The sequence below is a fragment of the Polyodon spathula genome, chromosome 6 (assembly GCF_017654505.1).
Source record: "Polyodon spathula isolate WHYD16114869_AA chromosome 6, ASM1765450v1, whole genome shotgun sequence".
NCBI lineage: Eukaryota > Metazoa > Chordata > Actinopteri > Acipenseriformes > Polyodontidae > Polyodon > Polyodon spathula.
In genome coordinates, this window is record NC_054539.1 from 19,282,177 (window position 1) to 19,294,433 (window position 12,257).

Here is a 12,257-nt window from a genome sequence, read left to right on the forward strand (position 1 = left end):
ATAAATAAAAAAAACTAAGATAATTTCTGTTTTGGTTATTGAGCTTTGAAATGAATGTTGTTTGTTTCAATCAAATGTTTAACGGTTCAGTTTGTATGTATATGACGCAAGGCTGCACTCACAGATCGAACACGAGACGATTTTGAAAGATGGAAGCGGTATTTTTTCCTCTCAAAGCTTGTGTCCAATCTAATGTGTTGTGCGACCCATGTCGAATTGGTTTCTTTGTTAATAACTGTAACTATAACTGTATTCTTATAGGCCTAAATAGCGTCTCTGTAATATTTATAGACCTATACACAATACCATTTCAAATTTAAAAGAACACTCTGCTTGACTTTGGAACTGCTTTGAAGCCTAATTGTGAGCAGTTATTGAAAAAAAAGATCGATAAATAAATTAATTAATTGTACAATTAAATGAAACACAGCCATATCTACTTAAATGTACAACCAGGTATTATAATCACGTATTTGGGCATAGGTGGAGAATAGGGGGCTAGCAATTAAACTAGAGGGACAGCATCGGCAGCAAAACAATCAATCAGCAAAGTTTCTTTTTTTAAGAGCCACTCTTAAAAAAAGCATTTTCAGTATCAATAGAGAAACGCTGTCATTTGTGCAATGTTTCATTCTTTTTACAACCCCCTCACACACACTCACACACACTTTTTAAAGCCAACTTTGATTAATTTAAATAAAATAAAATGCGTTTGGTTTCTTTAACATTAGTAAACGTTTCGCCAATACCAAATTGTATTTAAAGGAAAAAAAAAGACTTAAAATAAATAGTCTTGAAATTTGTGAAGTCCCCTTGGAAAAAAAAAAATATATATTGAAAACATAAAATTCTTAATATTAAATAAATAGTTTGTTTTTAAACTAGTATTTAATCAATGGTCCGTGAACACACGCTATATATATATATATATATATATATATATATATATATATATATATATATATATATATATATATATATATATATATATAATTTTACATCGGAATAGTCTAAACCAAAAAAAAAAAAAAAAAGTCGCTTGCCAATTGCTAAATAAATATCACTTTTCATAGAAGTCGCAAATGTACCCACATTAGACCCAGTTCTGCTGTGAAGGATAATATTAAGACACTGCACCATTCTTGTGAACACTAAGTTGCCAGCAGTAGATGGCATAGTATCTCTTCCAAGTGCTTTTACCGAGCTGGGTCTGTAAAGGTGTAGGTTCACAATCTCTATCAATCACAATCCTGGCTAACACCAACAAAGCGAGGTACAGTTTTATGGTTTGAAATTATACTTTCCAAATAATGGGATAGATTGGGATGGAATGGGACTCCATGGATAAGTGTGACACGTTTACTGTAATTAATACATTCACATTGGGTACTTTAAATAACACGTTTTATGAGGTTCACATGAATACTGTACCATATGTTTCCTGTTTAATAAATGTGAGGCCAGCCATCAGTTCATATTGCAGCTAAGCAGTCAGGCTAGAAAACGTGACCAAAAAAATGCAGGATACAGGGAAGCTGCATTACTCGATCTGTATGAACATAGTAAGGGTATGTATATATATATATATATATATATATATATATATATATATATATATATATATATATATATATAATATATATATATATATATAATATCGAATAGAAAGACAATAGTTTCTAAAATACAATCTTGCAAAACAGTGATTTAACAATCTAACGAGGTGTCACTAAATTGTTTAGAAAAAAAAAAAATAAATAAATAAATAAATCTGTACATAGAGTATGTTAAGATGGATGTATTATGGTTCCTCTTAGATTTATGATTTAGTCAACAACGCGGCTTCAATATACTAAATACGAATTAATGGATAATCTAATTTGAGTCTTTATTGATAAGATGAAAAACAACTCCGTTTAGAACTAATGAGATTTAGGTATGTCATTATGATTGCGCTATTGCTTCACAGTATGTCTACTTGTGGCTGATTTTGACTGATGCTATAAGTATGTTAATTATTTTAAATGTAAGATAAATACAGTAGTATTAATAATAATATATTGAGAACATGTACAGGCTCTTCTTAATTAAAAAACATATTTAGGAAAGAGTATGCCTGTAGACTTTCAAGACAAATATTTATTTTGCAACAGGCTCTACTGACTGACTTGCCTAGAAAAGCGTTTTTTATTTTTTGTTTGCCAAAATAGAATATCAATACAATAAAACAATATTATTTTCAATTTAAACGTTAAATGAGCCACGCTCCTTTAATTTGGGCTTGACATATTTGGTTTTAATATCGTAAAAACAGTTTTGAAAATTAAACGGAAATATTTGCAAAATCCACTTTAAAATGTCCCAATTAAACGACCAACCTCCATGCAAAAACAAAACAAAAAAGTGTTGAACTGTATTCAATCTTAACGCTTAAAAAACCCCATACAACATTATCAGATATGTATTTAAACATAAAAAATAAACAAGTAGTGTATTTTCATTTTCGGAAAAAAAAATTAACTTGAAAAAGGAGTCAAAAAAAGAAATAATCATTTTTACAGTAATTTATATTTTATTTTAGATCAAATTTGATACAATAATATAGTTTACATGCAGGTAAACGGAAATACAAATCCGAAATTATATAATAACATTTTAAAAGGATAAACTTACATGGATACAAATCACATCAGAGATGTTTTGATATTGGCAATTAATGAAAGATCAGTGATAAATAAGAAAAATCATTTCTGTGGAAAATTACTCTATATTATAATTGGTTGGAGATGCATTTTATTCAAACTTTTTCAAAAAAATATGACTGCTCTGCAATATTTAAAAACATGCTTTGCACACTTTAGAAAACAACAGTTAAGAGAGAGATAAATACATCTAAATATATCGCATAACTTGCATTCAGTTGATATCACCTGTAGTTATTATTATTATTATTATTATTATTATTATTATTATTATTATTATTATTATTATTATTATTATTATTTATTTCTTAGCAGATGTCCTAACCCAGTTGTCAGATAAGACTATATGGTACCGTCCTATAGGCCCTAATTGAATACCACGAGGTCATTCAGGTATTTTCTATGTTTTACAGTAACCTTAACCACCATCAAATATCTGTGTTTATTTTCTTAGCAAATATGCATTCACACGTGTCTGTGCTGTTTTTACACGCGTGGCGCAGATTATTTAAGAAATGTAACTTTCAATTCTGATCGAACAGCATAATGCAATTAAACAGTAATACAGTAATACAATTCTATTTATAAGACACGTTTCAAAGTGAAATACGTTTTAGTTTAATCTTTTTATTAGTTGTTCAAAATATTTACGACTTATTTAGCCTATATCGAATAACCTTCCCTATACACACACATCGTAGGCCTATAACAATCTAATACCACTAAATACATTTATTAACCGTTAGCTGCAAGGCATGTATATATTCCACTTAAAATAGGTGACAATTAAACCGTGCAAAATCTGTTTTCAAGAGGCGGTTATGAACTATCGCTGCGTTATAATTTCAAAATTGGTCATAAACCATGTATTTACATTTGTATATGCTATTCCCAGATAATCAAATAAGAGCCTGCGATCTATAACAATTTTCTAGTTAGGTACAATCAAGGAATTCGTAAGGTATATGCCTATGAGTTAACAGAGGGAATTGAACAAATTAACGATGCAATACAGGATGTGTAAATCATATAAAATATATAGAAATTGTTCAAAACAGAAATAAAACCTGGGCGTGTTATTATATGATTTAATTACATTACAAAATCAATCCCCAGAGAATTTATTCAATGTTTTATTTGAATTATTTAATTTTATTTATTTATTTATTGGCATATAGTATAACCCGAAGGCCATTAATTAAGTTCACTATACAATATAGTATACAATCTCTGAAGATACTTCGCTTTAACTTAAATAAAAAGCCCACGCAAACTGGCTTTGGATGTAACTGAGGAAATAAGTAAATATTCAAAACATTTTAAACCTCTGCGTGAAAATGATCGCAGTGCATAATAAGAATGGCTGGAGATCAGCCCTCGCGAGCTGATTCATTCAACGTCACTTCCATATATGGCAAGATGGTCACAGCACATGACCGAGCCCTGGCTTTAACCATTGGCTAGCGCTAGCGTGATTGGCATGTCAGATCCAACCTCCTTGATTATTGACACTTGATCAAATCCCATCCACTGTTCTGCCGTCTACAGTGCTGACAGATCAAGACAACACATTTCAATCGCTGGTCCCAACATTTTCTTGCCCGTAGAGTGCCTGCAACTTCCCTGCTCAGTAAAAGTTAGATCTCTCTTTCACATCAGAACAAGACGAGTGAAGTAAACGCAGTGTTGGTGGATGCACGTTGAAACGTACTGGGTAATTATTTGTTTCTTGACAGTTCTTACTCTTTCTGGATTGTGGGATGGCAGAGAAGAGGAGATCTCCGTGTACAATGAGTTTAAAGGCTCATGCTTTTTCGGTGGAATCCCTCATTGGGGCGGAGAAGAAAAGAAAGTTGGATGAGGATAGCGATAATTGTTTTGAGGTGAATGAAGTTTCGAATCATGATGAGATGCAGACCGACAAGAGGAATTCCTCCAGCCAAAGAGGGTGTGAAATTGAGTGTTCAAGTGACGGATCCCGTAAGTGTTACTCTCGATCAATAAAACAAATACTGTGCTACACAGGAATGAAGCTGGTCCCGTCCTCATGTTGCTGTAACACAGAATCTAACTTCCTCCTGCAGACTCCTTCTGCTTAGCGTTTCATGTTGTACCCATTTTATTTTGTAGTGCAAATGTATTGTCTCTATTTATTATTATTATTATTATTATTATTATTATTATTATTATTATTATTATTATTTATTTATTTATTTATTTATTTATTCATATTTTTTGTACTGGCAAGTATCACTTAATTTTCTCCTAATTTAATGTGCTGTTCATTATTCACGCGTATCACTGCATCAACCAAACAATCCTTTGTCATTTGTACGTAATTGTTGTTATGTACTTTTTTTTTTTTTAATAGAAAGTATTACACTAACTGTTTCACATAATTAGTAGTTAGGACTCAATGGTTTATTTTTACAAGTTTCATATTGACTTGTTCATGAATAACCGATTGTCCTGAGATTTGCCTGATGTTAGTTAATTTGATTGTATTGCAGTATATTTGTATATAAGTTGAACTTTAGAAAAAACATAGAGTTTCCAAAAATCGTTTTCTAAATTACTTTCAATGAGTCACAAATTAACAAAAAAAGTAACTCTTGTTTCAATCTATTGATGTCCCAAAAGTAGTACCTGACAAATTGGCCGATTAAAAATGTTTATCGTTTTCAGAACTACATATTCTTTTCTTTATTTCTGTATTACGCAGCTGAGTGCGACGATGTTTTGTTGGAAAGCCCTTCTCCCCCAAAGGCAGCTCCTCCGCTGATACCTCCTCAAAGTGGCCCGGGTGCTGCAGAGATCCAAGCGGACCTTCAAGGAGCCGATCTCTGGAAACGGTTTCACGAGATTGGAACGGAAATGATCATCACGAAAGCTGGGAACTTTACGAAGCTGGAGTCAATTTCGAATATAAATATATATATAATATATATATATATATATATATATATATATATATATATATATATATATATATATATATATATATATATATATAGAGAGAGATAGAGAGAGAGAGAGAGAGAGAGAGAGAGAGAGAGAGAGAGAGAGAGAGAGAGAGAGAGAGAGAGAGAGAGCCTGTTGCATTTCCATACATTCATATTAAGCTGCTTACCAACTTCTGCATTACGTATCAAGTAATAATTGAACATAGTTTATAAATCCTTCCACATTATAAAAGACAGACGGAAATATATTTCAGACAGAAAATGATATTACTGCTTCTTGTTCGACATCTCATGTTAGAGTATATGTAGGGTTCCGAATGGAAGTTTGCTCTCCATGACGCCGGCTTGTTATACAGCTGTGGTTTCTAACCTGTGGTACGCGCCAGTACTGGTGCGTGACAGGCTTGCAACAGGTACTCACTAGCAGTTGTTCTTTGTGACGGTATGATTCCTCAACCACAACACTTGTTCCATCGTAATATATCAATCTGTTAACTGAATCAACAAGCGAGTTTTGCTAACTGTTTTTTCGGGGTTAGGCACAAAAAATGCTGCCTCTCCCTTTAAAAGCAGGTGTCAATATTTATGAATGCGACATGACGTTACTCTGTGTGTATGTGTGTATATATATATATATATATATATATATATATATATATATATATATATATATATATATATATATATATATATATATATATATACACATGTTTTAACAAACTGAGGGAGGTACAAATGCCTATGTGTAGAGAGGTGCTGTATTAACACCAGGATAATACGGCAACAATCGCAACAATTAAACAAAAACGAAAGTGAAAAGGTTACCATACCAAGCTGAGAAAAGTTATCTTTGTGAACTCCAATACATCAAATGGCCTATGTAAAGTTTTGAGTCAACACAAACTGATTTTTTTTTTTTGTCTGTTGCATCTTGCATCCCAGATACAATAGATTTAGTTACATTGCTTACCGTCAGGAGTTTAAGGATGATTTAATTTCGCCGCAGACTCCCTAGTCAGATGATGAACTGATAATATCTCTTCAGCCAAAGAAGAAGGCGCGGTAATTTAAGAGTTACCATAATGAAAAACAGCAATGTAGCGGGAGTGTTGTACAAAAGCAAGGTCAGCTGTTGCAGGGAAAACAAAGTTTATTCCTCAATCTGACCATTTTAAGAAATGTGACAGCAGAACGCATATAAATATTTGGGACTGCATTTAAGAGTAGCCACTGCTAAGAAAAAATAAATAAATAAAATAAAATCAACAAAAAAGGCAATTAAAAAACCGCATTTAAAAAAACAAAAACGCCATTCACTAAATTTTGCACAAATTGTGCTGATGAAAATATCTAAAATATATGAAAATGTTCTTTCTGTGGTGTATTTAATATCGCAAATATAGCAGAATGAACTCACTATAATTTAAAGTTGTTTTTACTAAAAAATAAACGGTTACATGTAATCATAACAGCTGTCTGTGTTACCTGCTGCCAGATCAAGACTTGACTAACACCGAGCAGGGGAGCTGCAGCATGCTATTTCCATATTACAACTGGAGACAATTAAAGGTGCGGTCAGCAATTCCACACTTGCAAAATACAAAAAAATATAAACATGCTGAGTTCATTGCAGTCTTCGGCTGCATAGATCAACCATTCAGCAGAATACGACAAAAAAGTGAATACAGACTCAACAAACCTGGTTGTAACGGGGTAGGTTTTAAAAAAGCAGTTTAAGATTGCACAGACTGCTACACCTGGTGGTCCCTGTTGGAAACAAAGGTTGAAATCTGTTCTGTAGGATATATTTTATGAAACTCATTTTCCACTTGATACACACGATCAAATCGTGGAAAGGGTAAGACGTTAGGAACAGGGCCAATTCATTAGAATTTACAAAACACTTTGATCAAATCCACATGTTCATTTTCTACTAGTTGAAATAGAACAGGTTTTGTTAAATATTTTTGTACATTTATTGAAATCTACTAAACGTCTTTATTGAAAAACACGATACTACTCCTAACCACCCCCCCACGCCCCCCCTTCACACACAAAATGGAAAGCAAATATTTGTAACTATTGAGATGCTTGGTACGACTTAAGGGTAAGTTACTTTTCACCATTAAATGTCACCATTTTTTGACAATTGACTTATATAAATGGTTAAAAGACGTTTTTCTATGCCAATACATTGTTTGCAATATATATGACACAATTTTGGATTAATATAAACTAATATTACGATTAGGCGGATGTTCCCAGCAATGAGAGCGAAAATCTCTGGTTTGGATCCTCATCAGCAGTATTACGTAGCGATGGATATCGTTCCCGTGGACAACAAGCGATACAGGTAATCATTTTAACAAATTAGATTTTTGCAAAAGAGAAGCACGCCTGATGATAATGATAATGATGGTGATGGTGATGGTGATGATGATGATGATCATATTATTATTATTATTATTATTATTATTATATTATTATTATTATTATTATTATTATTATTATTTTAAGAATCTGTGTATATTTATGGATTATATAAAAACCATTAATTAACACATGCAGATATTCAGCTTGAACAAAACAAACAATGAAAAAAATATTAAACAGGCTTTATTAAATATGGTAGTTTAATAAAGAAAATATCTATGTAAATGTGTATTATAGAAGCATCGCCTATTGAGTTATGTAAGCACAACATGCAAAAGGTCAGTGTAGAATTTAAAATAATAATGTGCATTATACTTTATAATATAGCGACATATACTAAAATCAACAAAGAATTATAATATAATATAATTATTATAATTATAATATTATAATAATTAATATAATAATACATAGTAATGGTTATTATTATTATTATTATTATTATTATTATTATTATTATTATTATTATCCCTAAAAATGTTGCATAGCTGACCAGTGCACACCAATAAATGTTGTCTACTTTTGAACAATGATTTAAATGTGGTTAACATGATTTTTGTACGCATTCAACGTTTTTAAATACGAGCCAAAGTAAGCTTCTGTAAACGCATATTTATGGAATTTGCAAGGGGTATTGTGCGATGTTGTCGTTTTGCTTGCCTATTATTTAATTTTAATGATTGATTATATTGTATTTGTTCAGGTATGTGTATCACAGTTCCAAGTGGATGGTTGCTGGCAATGCTGACTCCCCGGTCCCACCTCGAGTTTACATCCACCCTGATTCCCCAGCTTCTGGAGAGACATGGATGCGACAAGTCATCAGCTTCGACAAACTCAAGCTTACTAACAACGAACTCGATGACCAGGGACATGTGAGTACAAATACAAATAACTGATTAGAATTATTCCTTTTTTAATTACAAGGTATTGCGCTTATAAGCGCGCACGAGAGAGAGAGAGAGAGAGAGAGAGAGAGAGAGAGAGAGAGAGAGAGAGAGAGAGAGGCTGCATCGATATCATTCATATGTTTTGCTGTTGTACTTTTTAAAGTTTAAATAAATAGCATTTTTCAATTATATCATACCTCCAATAACAAAAGAACGAATGGATTGGATAACACCATTTAAATGTTACATTATCGTTAAGTTTGTTCTTAAAGAAAATGCAAACCATACATTAAAGCTAAGTGCATAGATTAAATGGACATCCTTAGGCATATACTTGGACACAAAATGACAAATACTATATAAGCAGTTTGACACACACGAGTTATATTCCTAGTGGGCATTTAACAGGATCAGACTAATCTGGTTAGTTTTATGCTACTATTGAAAGTTATTCATTATTGACACAGCGAAATAGGCAGAAATGTGCCGATTATAGGCCCTTACGATATTGCGGGACATGGAGCAGTGCATTGCCTTTTATAAACGTAATGGTTTTATCAATGTTTTGGTACAAGGTTAATGAACTGATATTGGAAACCTGACACGCATATATATATATATATATATATATATATATATATATATATAATATATATATATATGGATTTTAATGATATATTATATAATTTTTTAATGATCTGTTAATTTTTGTTAACAGATGTGGGCTAGGAGTGCACAATTGCTCTAACGTTCAATTCTTCATTCGATGCACAAGTACCAACCCAGGGTCCATGTTATCCGCAAGGAATGTGGAGAGGACCTCTCTCCGGTAAGAGCGGTTCCTGTTGGGGAAGGGGTTAAATCAGTCTCCTTCCCTGAAACAGCTTTTACCACCGTCACAGCATACCAAAATCAACAGGTAACTTTCCAATAACCTCAAGCGCTGGTAATTCTGTTATAAATACACCACAGTAATGTTTTGATCCTATAAAACTAGATTGCAGCTGTTGCATTTTTACCAACATATCCTCATAATAAAAATGTTTCGCTCAAACCACAGTTAAGGTTTACTATTTCTATGTAGACCAACATTATTTTGTTGCTTTGGTTGGTGAATACGAGTGCATTAAACAATTAAAAGAAAAAAAAAAAAAAGTATACCTTCTGAAATGCAACAAAAACAATCTTTATTTGCAGATCACCAGACTAAAAATTGACAGAAACCCGTTTGCAAAAGGATTTCGCGATTCAGGTCGTAATAGGTGAGTTAAACAGTATATTTCAAATGCCTCAGGTTTTGTAGTCTTAATTATATACAGCACAGTCATTTAATAATATTTACAGTTCATATGTTTTAAAAAAACTAAAACATCTGTATTTGGAAATAAGTCATTTGTGTGAATCTAAATTATTATTTGACTCCACACGGTCATTATGGAATATGAAAAAAAAAAACATTAAATAAAGAACTAGAGGCCAATAAACAGCGTAACAAAAATATTAAATAACAGCTTTCAAGGTTGTTGGCTGAACATGGAATAGAGTCAGGGTCCTATTTAAGTGAAAACCTAACATGGCGTGAGACTTCCCCCTCAATAAAGAGACATACTGTCCAAACACTTTACTTCCCACCAGGCTGTTTTATAGAAATCATTAGGTTTGTCCTTTGCAGAGGAAAGGAGAATTTATGTGCTGCACAATAAGGCTTAATTCCTCAGTAAGGCCCTTATGCTTGACCCTATAAAAGTTTAACTCAGGAAGGTACCAAAAATTCCCCTTTTAAATATTACAGGAAAGTTTAACCGGTTTGCTAAATAAACTACACCATTTGATAGCACAAGCAGGGTTGGTGATAAAATAGAAAGAAACATTCAAGGCATCTTGTATAAATTATCGCCTTAGCAACACCCCTCCAGGAGGCGACTTTTATCTCTAGGCTAACTCGAAGCCAGAAGTTCCCATTACTGGAGAAAATGAGCTGTTTTTTTTTTTTTGTTGTTGCTCAAGTCCACCTAATAAATTTTTTATTATGGCTTCCTGCAAAATGGCTATGATCCCTTTATAAAAGCAGTGTGAAAGCAATTATAACAGAACAGAATGTTGGCAGTCACAAATCGGGCACAATTTTCTGTTTTTCCTTAAATGATCTTTTTTTGTATTTTATTTCTGTGCAGCTTTTATGGAGACTTTGTTTTGTTGATTAGGGGTTTAGTCCGGTGATAATAAAAAGCTTGCAACTGTAAAAACGCAAAAAACAAATACAAAAGTCTAAAGTAATGATGCATGTCCTATTGGTCTTAAACCTGAATTAATGGCACTTCATAATTGGATATGTATATGTTTTACTTGCAAATATGTGGCTGATTCATTTTAAAAGTACACCGCATTGCAGCATGTCCCTCATGATAAAGATTGTAATCATATGTACTTTATCTTTATTTAGAATGGGCTTAGAGGCTTTAGTGGAATCCTATGCATTCTGGAGACCCTCACTGAGGACTTTGACATTTGAGGACATACCTGGAATCGCTAAGCAAGGTATTTAGAACACGATAAAATATATTGGAAAACAAATTATTTGAAATACTGAACAGGAATAGTATATGCATTTTATTATGCCTATTGTATTTTCATTCTAAGACAAACATTCTAAAAAACAAACAAAATGAATTAATATAAAAATACTGTATTCTTTAAACCAAAATGTTCTTCTAAAAAATAGTCTGCGTTTTAAATTCAAATATAGTGATGTTTGTGTGTGTGTTAAAAACAAAATATGTGAATACCCAAGTACAGAAACAGTAATATGACTGGCTACTGAGAAAAGACGAACAAAGACAACACTGCCCAATCTCGAATCATTTCATTTTTAAAGAAGCGTCATTAGTTTCCTGAGGAATTCAAAGAGAAGCTTTTACAATTTCAGCATTTTTTTTTTTTTTTTTTTTTTTTTTTTTTTTATTATTCATTCTAACAAACAGTACCAGCTTGGACAGATCAGAAATTCTGATCAGACTCCCATATTTTTCGACATGCCAAGTAATACCACAGTACATAAATTGGGAGAAAAACAGGTGTGAGTAATCACAACTGGAAATGAGAAGCATCGTATAACTGCAATCCTCTGTGTGACAGCAGACAGCCGCAAACTGTCTCCATATGTTGTTTTCTTATATGCATAATTGAGGCTGTATCTTTGTAAATACAGCTTTATTTGACGTTTTATTTTTTCCTCAAATTGAGGGTGGGAAATTTGAGCTGCGTCTTAA

General features: G+C 32.3%; 1 protein-coding gene across 1 annotated transcript in view; it reads left to right on the plus strand.

The window, feature by feature from the left end:
• The first annotated feature begins 4,238 nt into the window (after positions 1-4,238).
• LOC121316972 (T-box transcription factor TBX18-like) overlaps positions 4,239-12,257 on the plus strand; it is a 9,271-nt gene continuing 1,252 nt past the window's right edge. Inside the window, exons 1-7 of the mRNA XM_041252429.1 lie at positions 4,239-4,682; positions 5,425-5,596; positions 7,914-8,018; positions 8,802-8,975; positions 9,742-9,907; positions 10,186-10,250; positions 11,432-11,526. Coding sequence (XP_041108363.1) covers positions 4,463-4,682; positions 5,425-5,596; positions 7,914-8,018; positions 8,802-8,975; positions 9,742-9,907; positions 10,186-10,250; positions 11,432-11,526 — 997 coding nt within the window. The 5' untranslated portion in view covers positions 4,239-4,462. The remainder of the gene's footprint in view (positions 4,683-5,424; positions 5,597-7,913; positions 8,019-8,801; positions 8,976-9,741; positions 9,908-10,185; positions 10,251-11,431; positions 11,527-12,257) is intronic.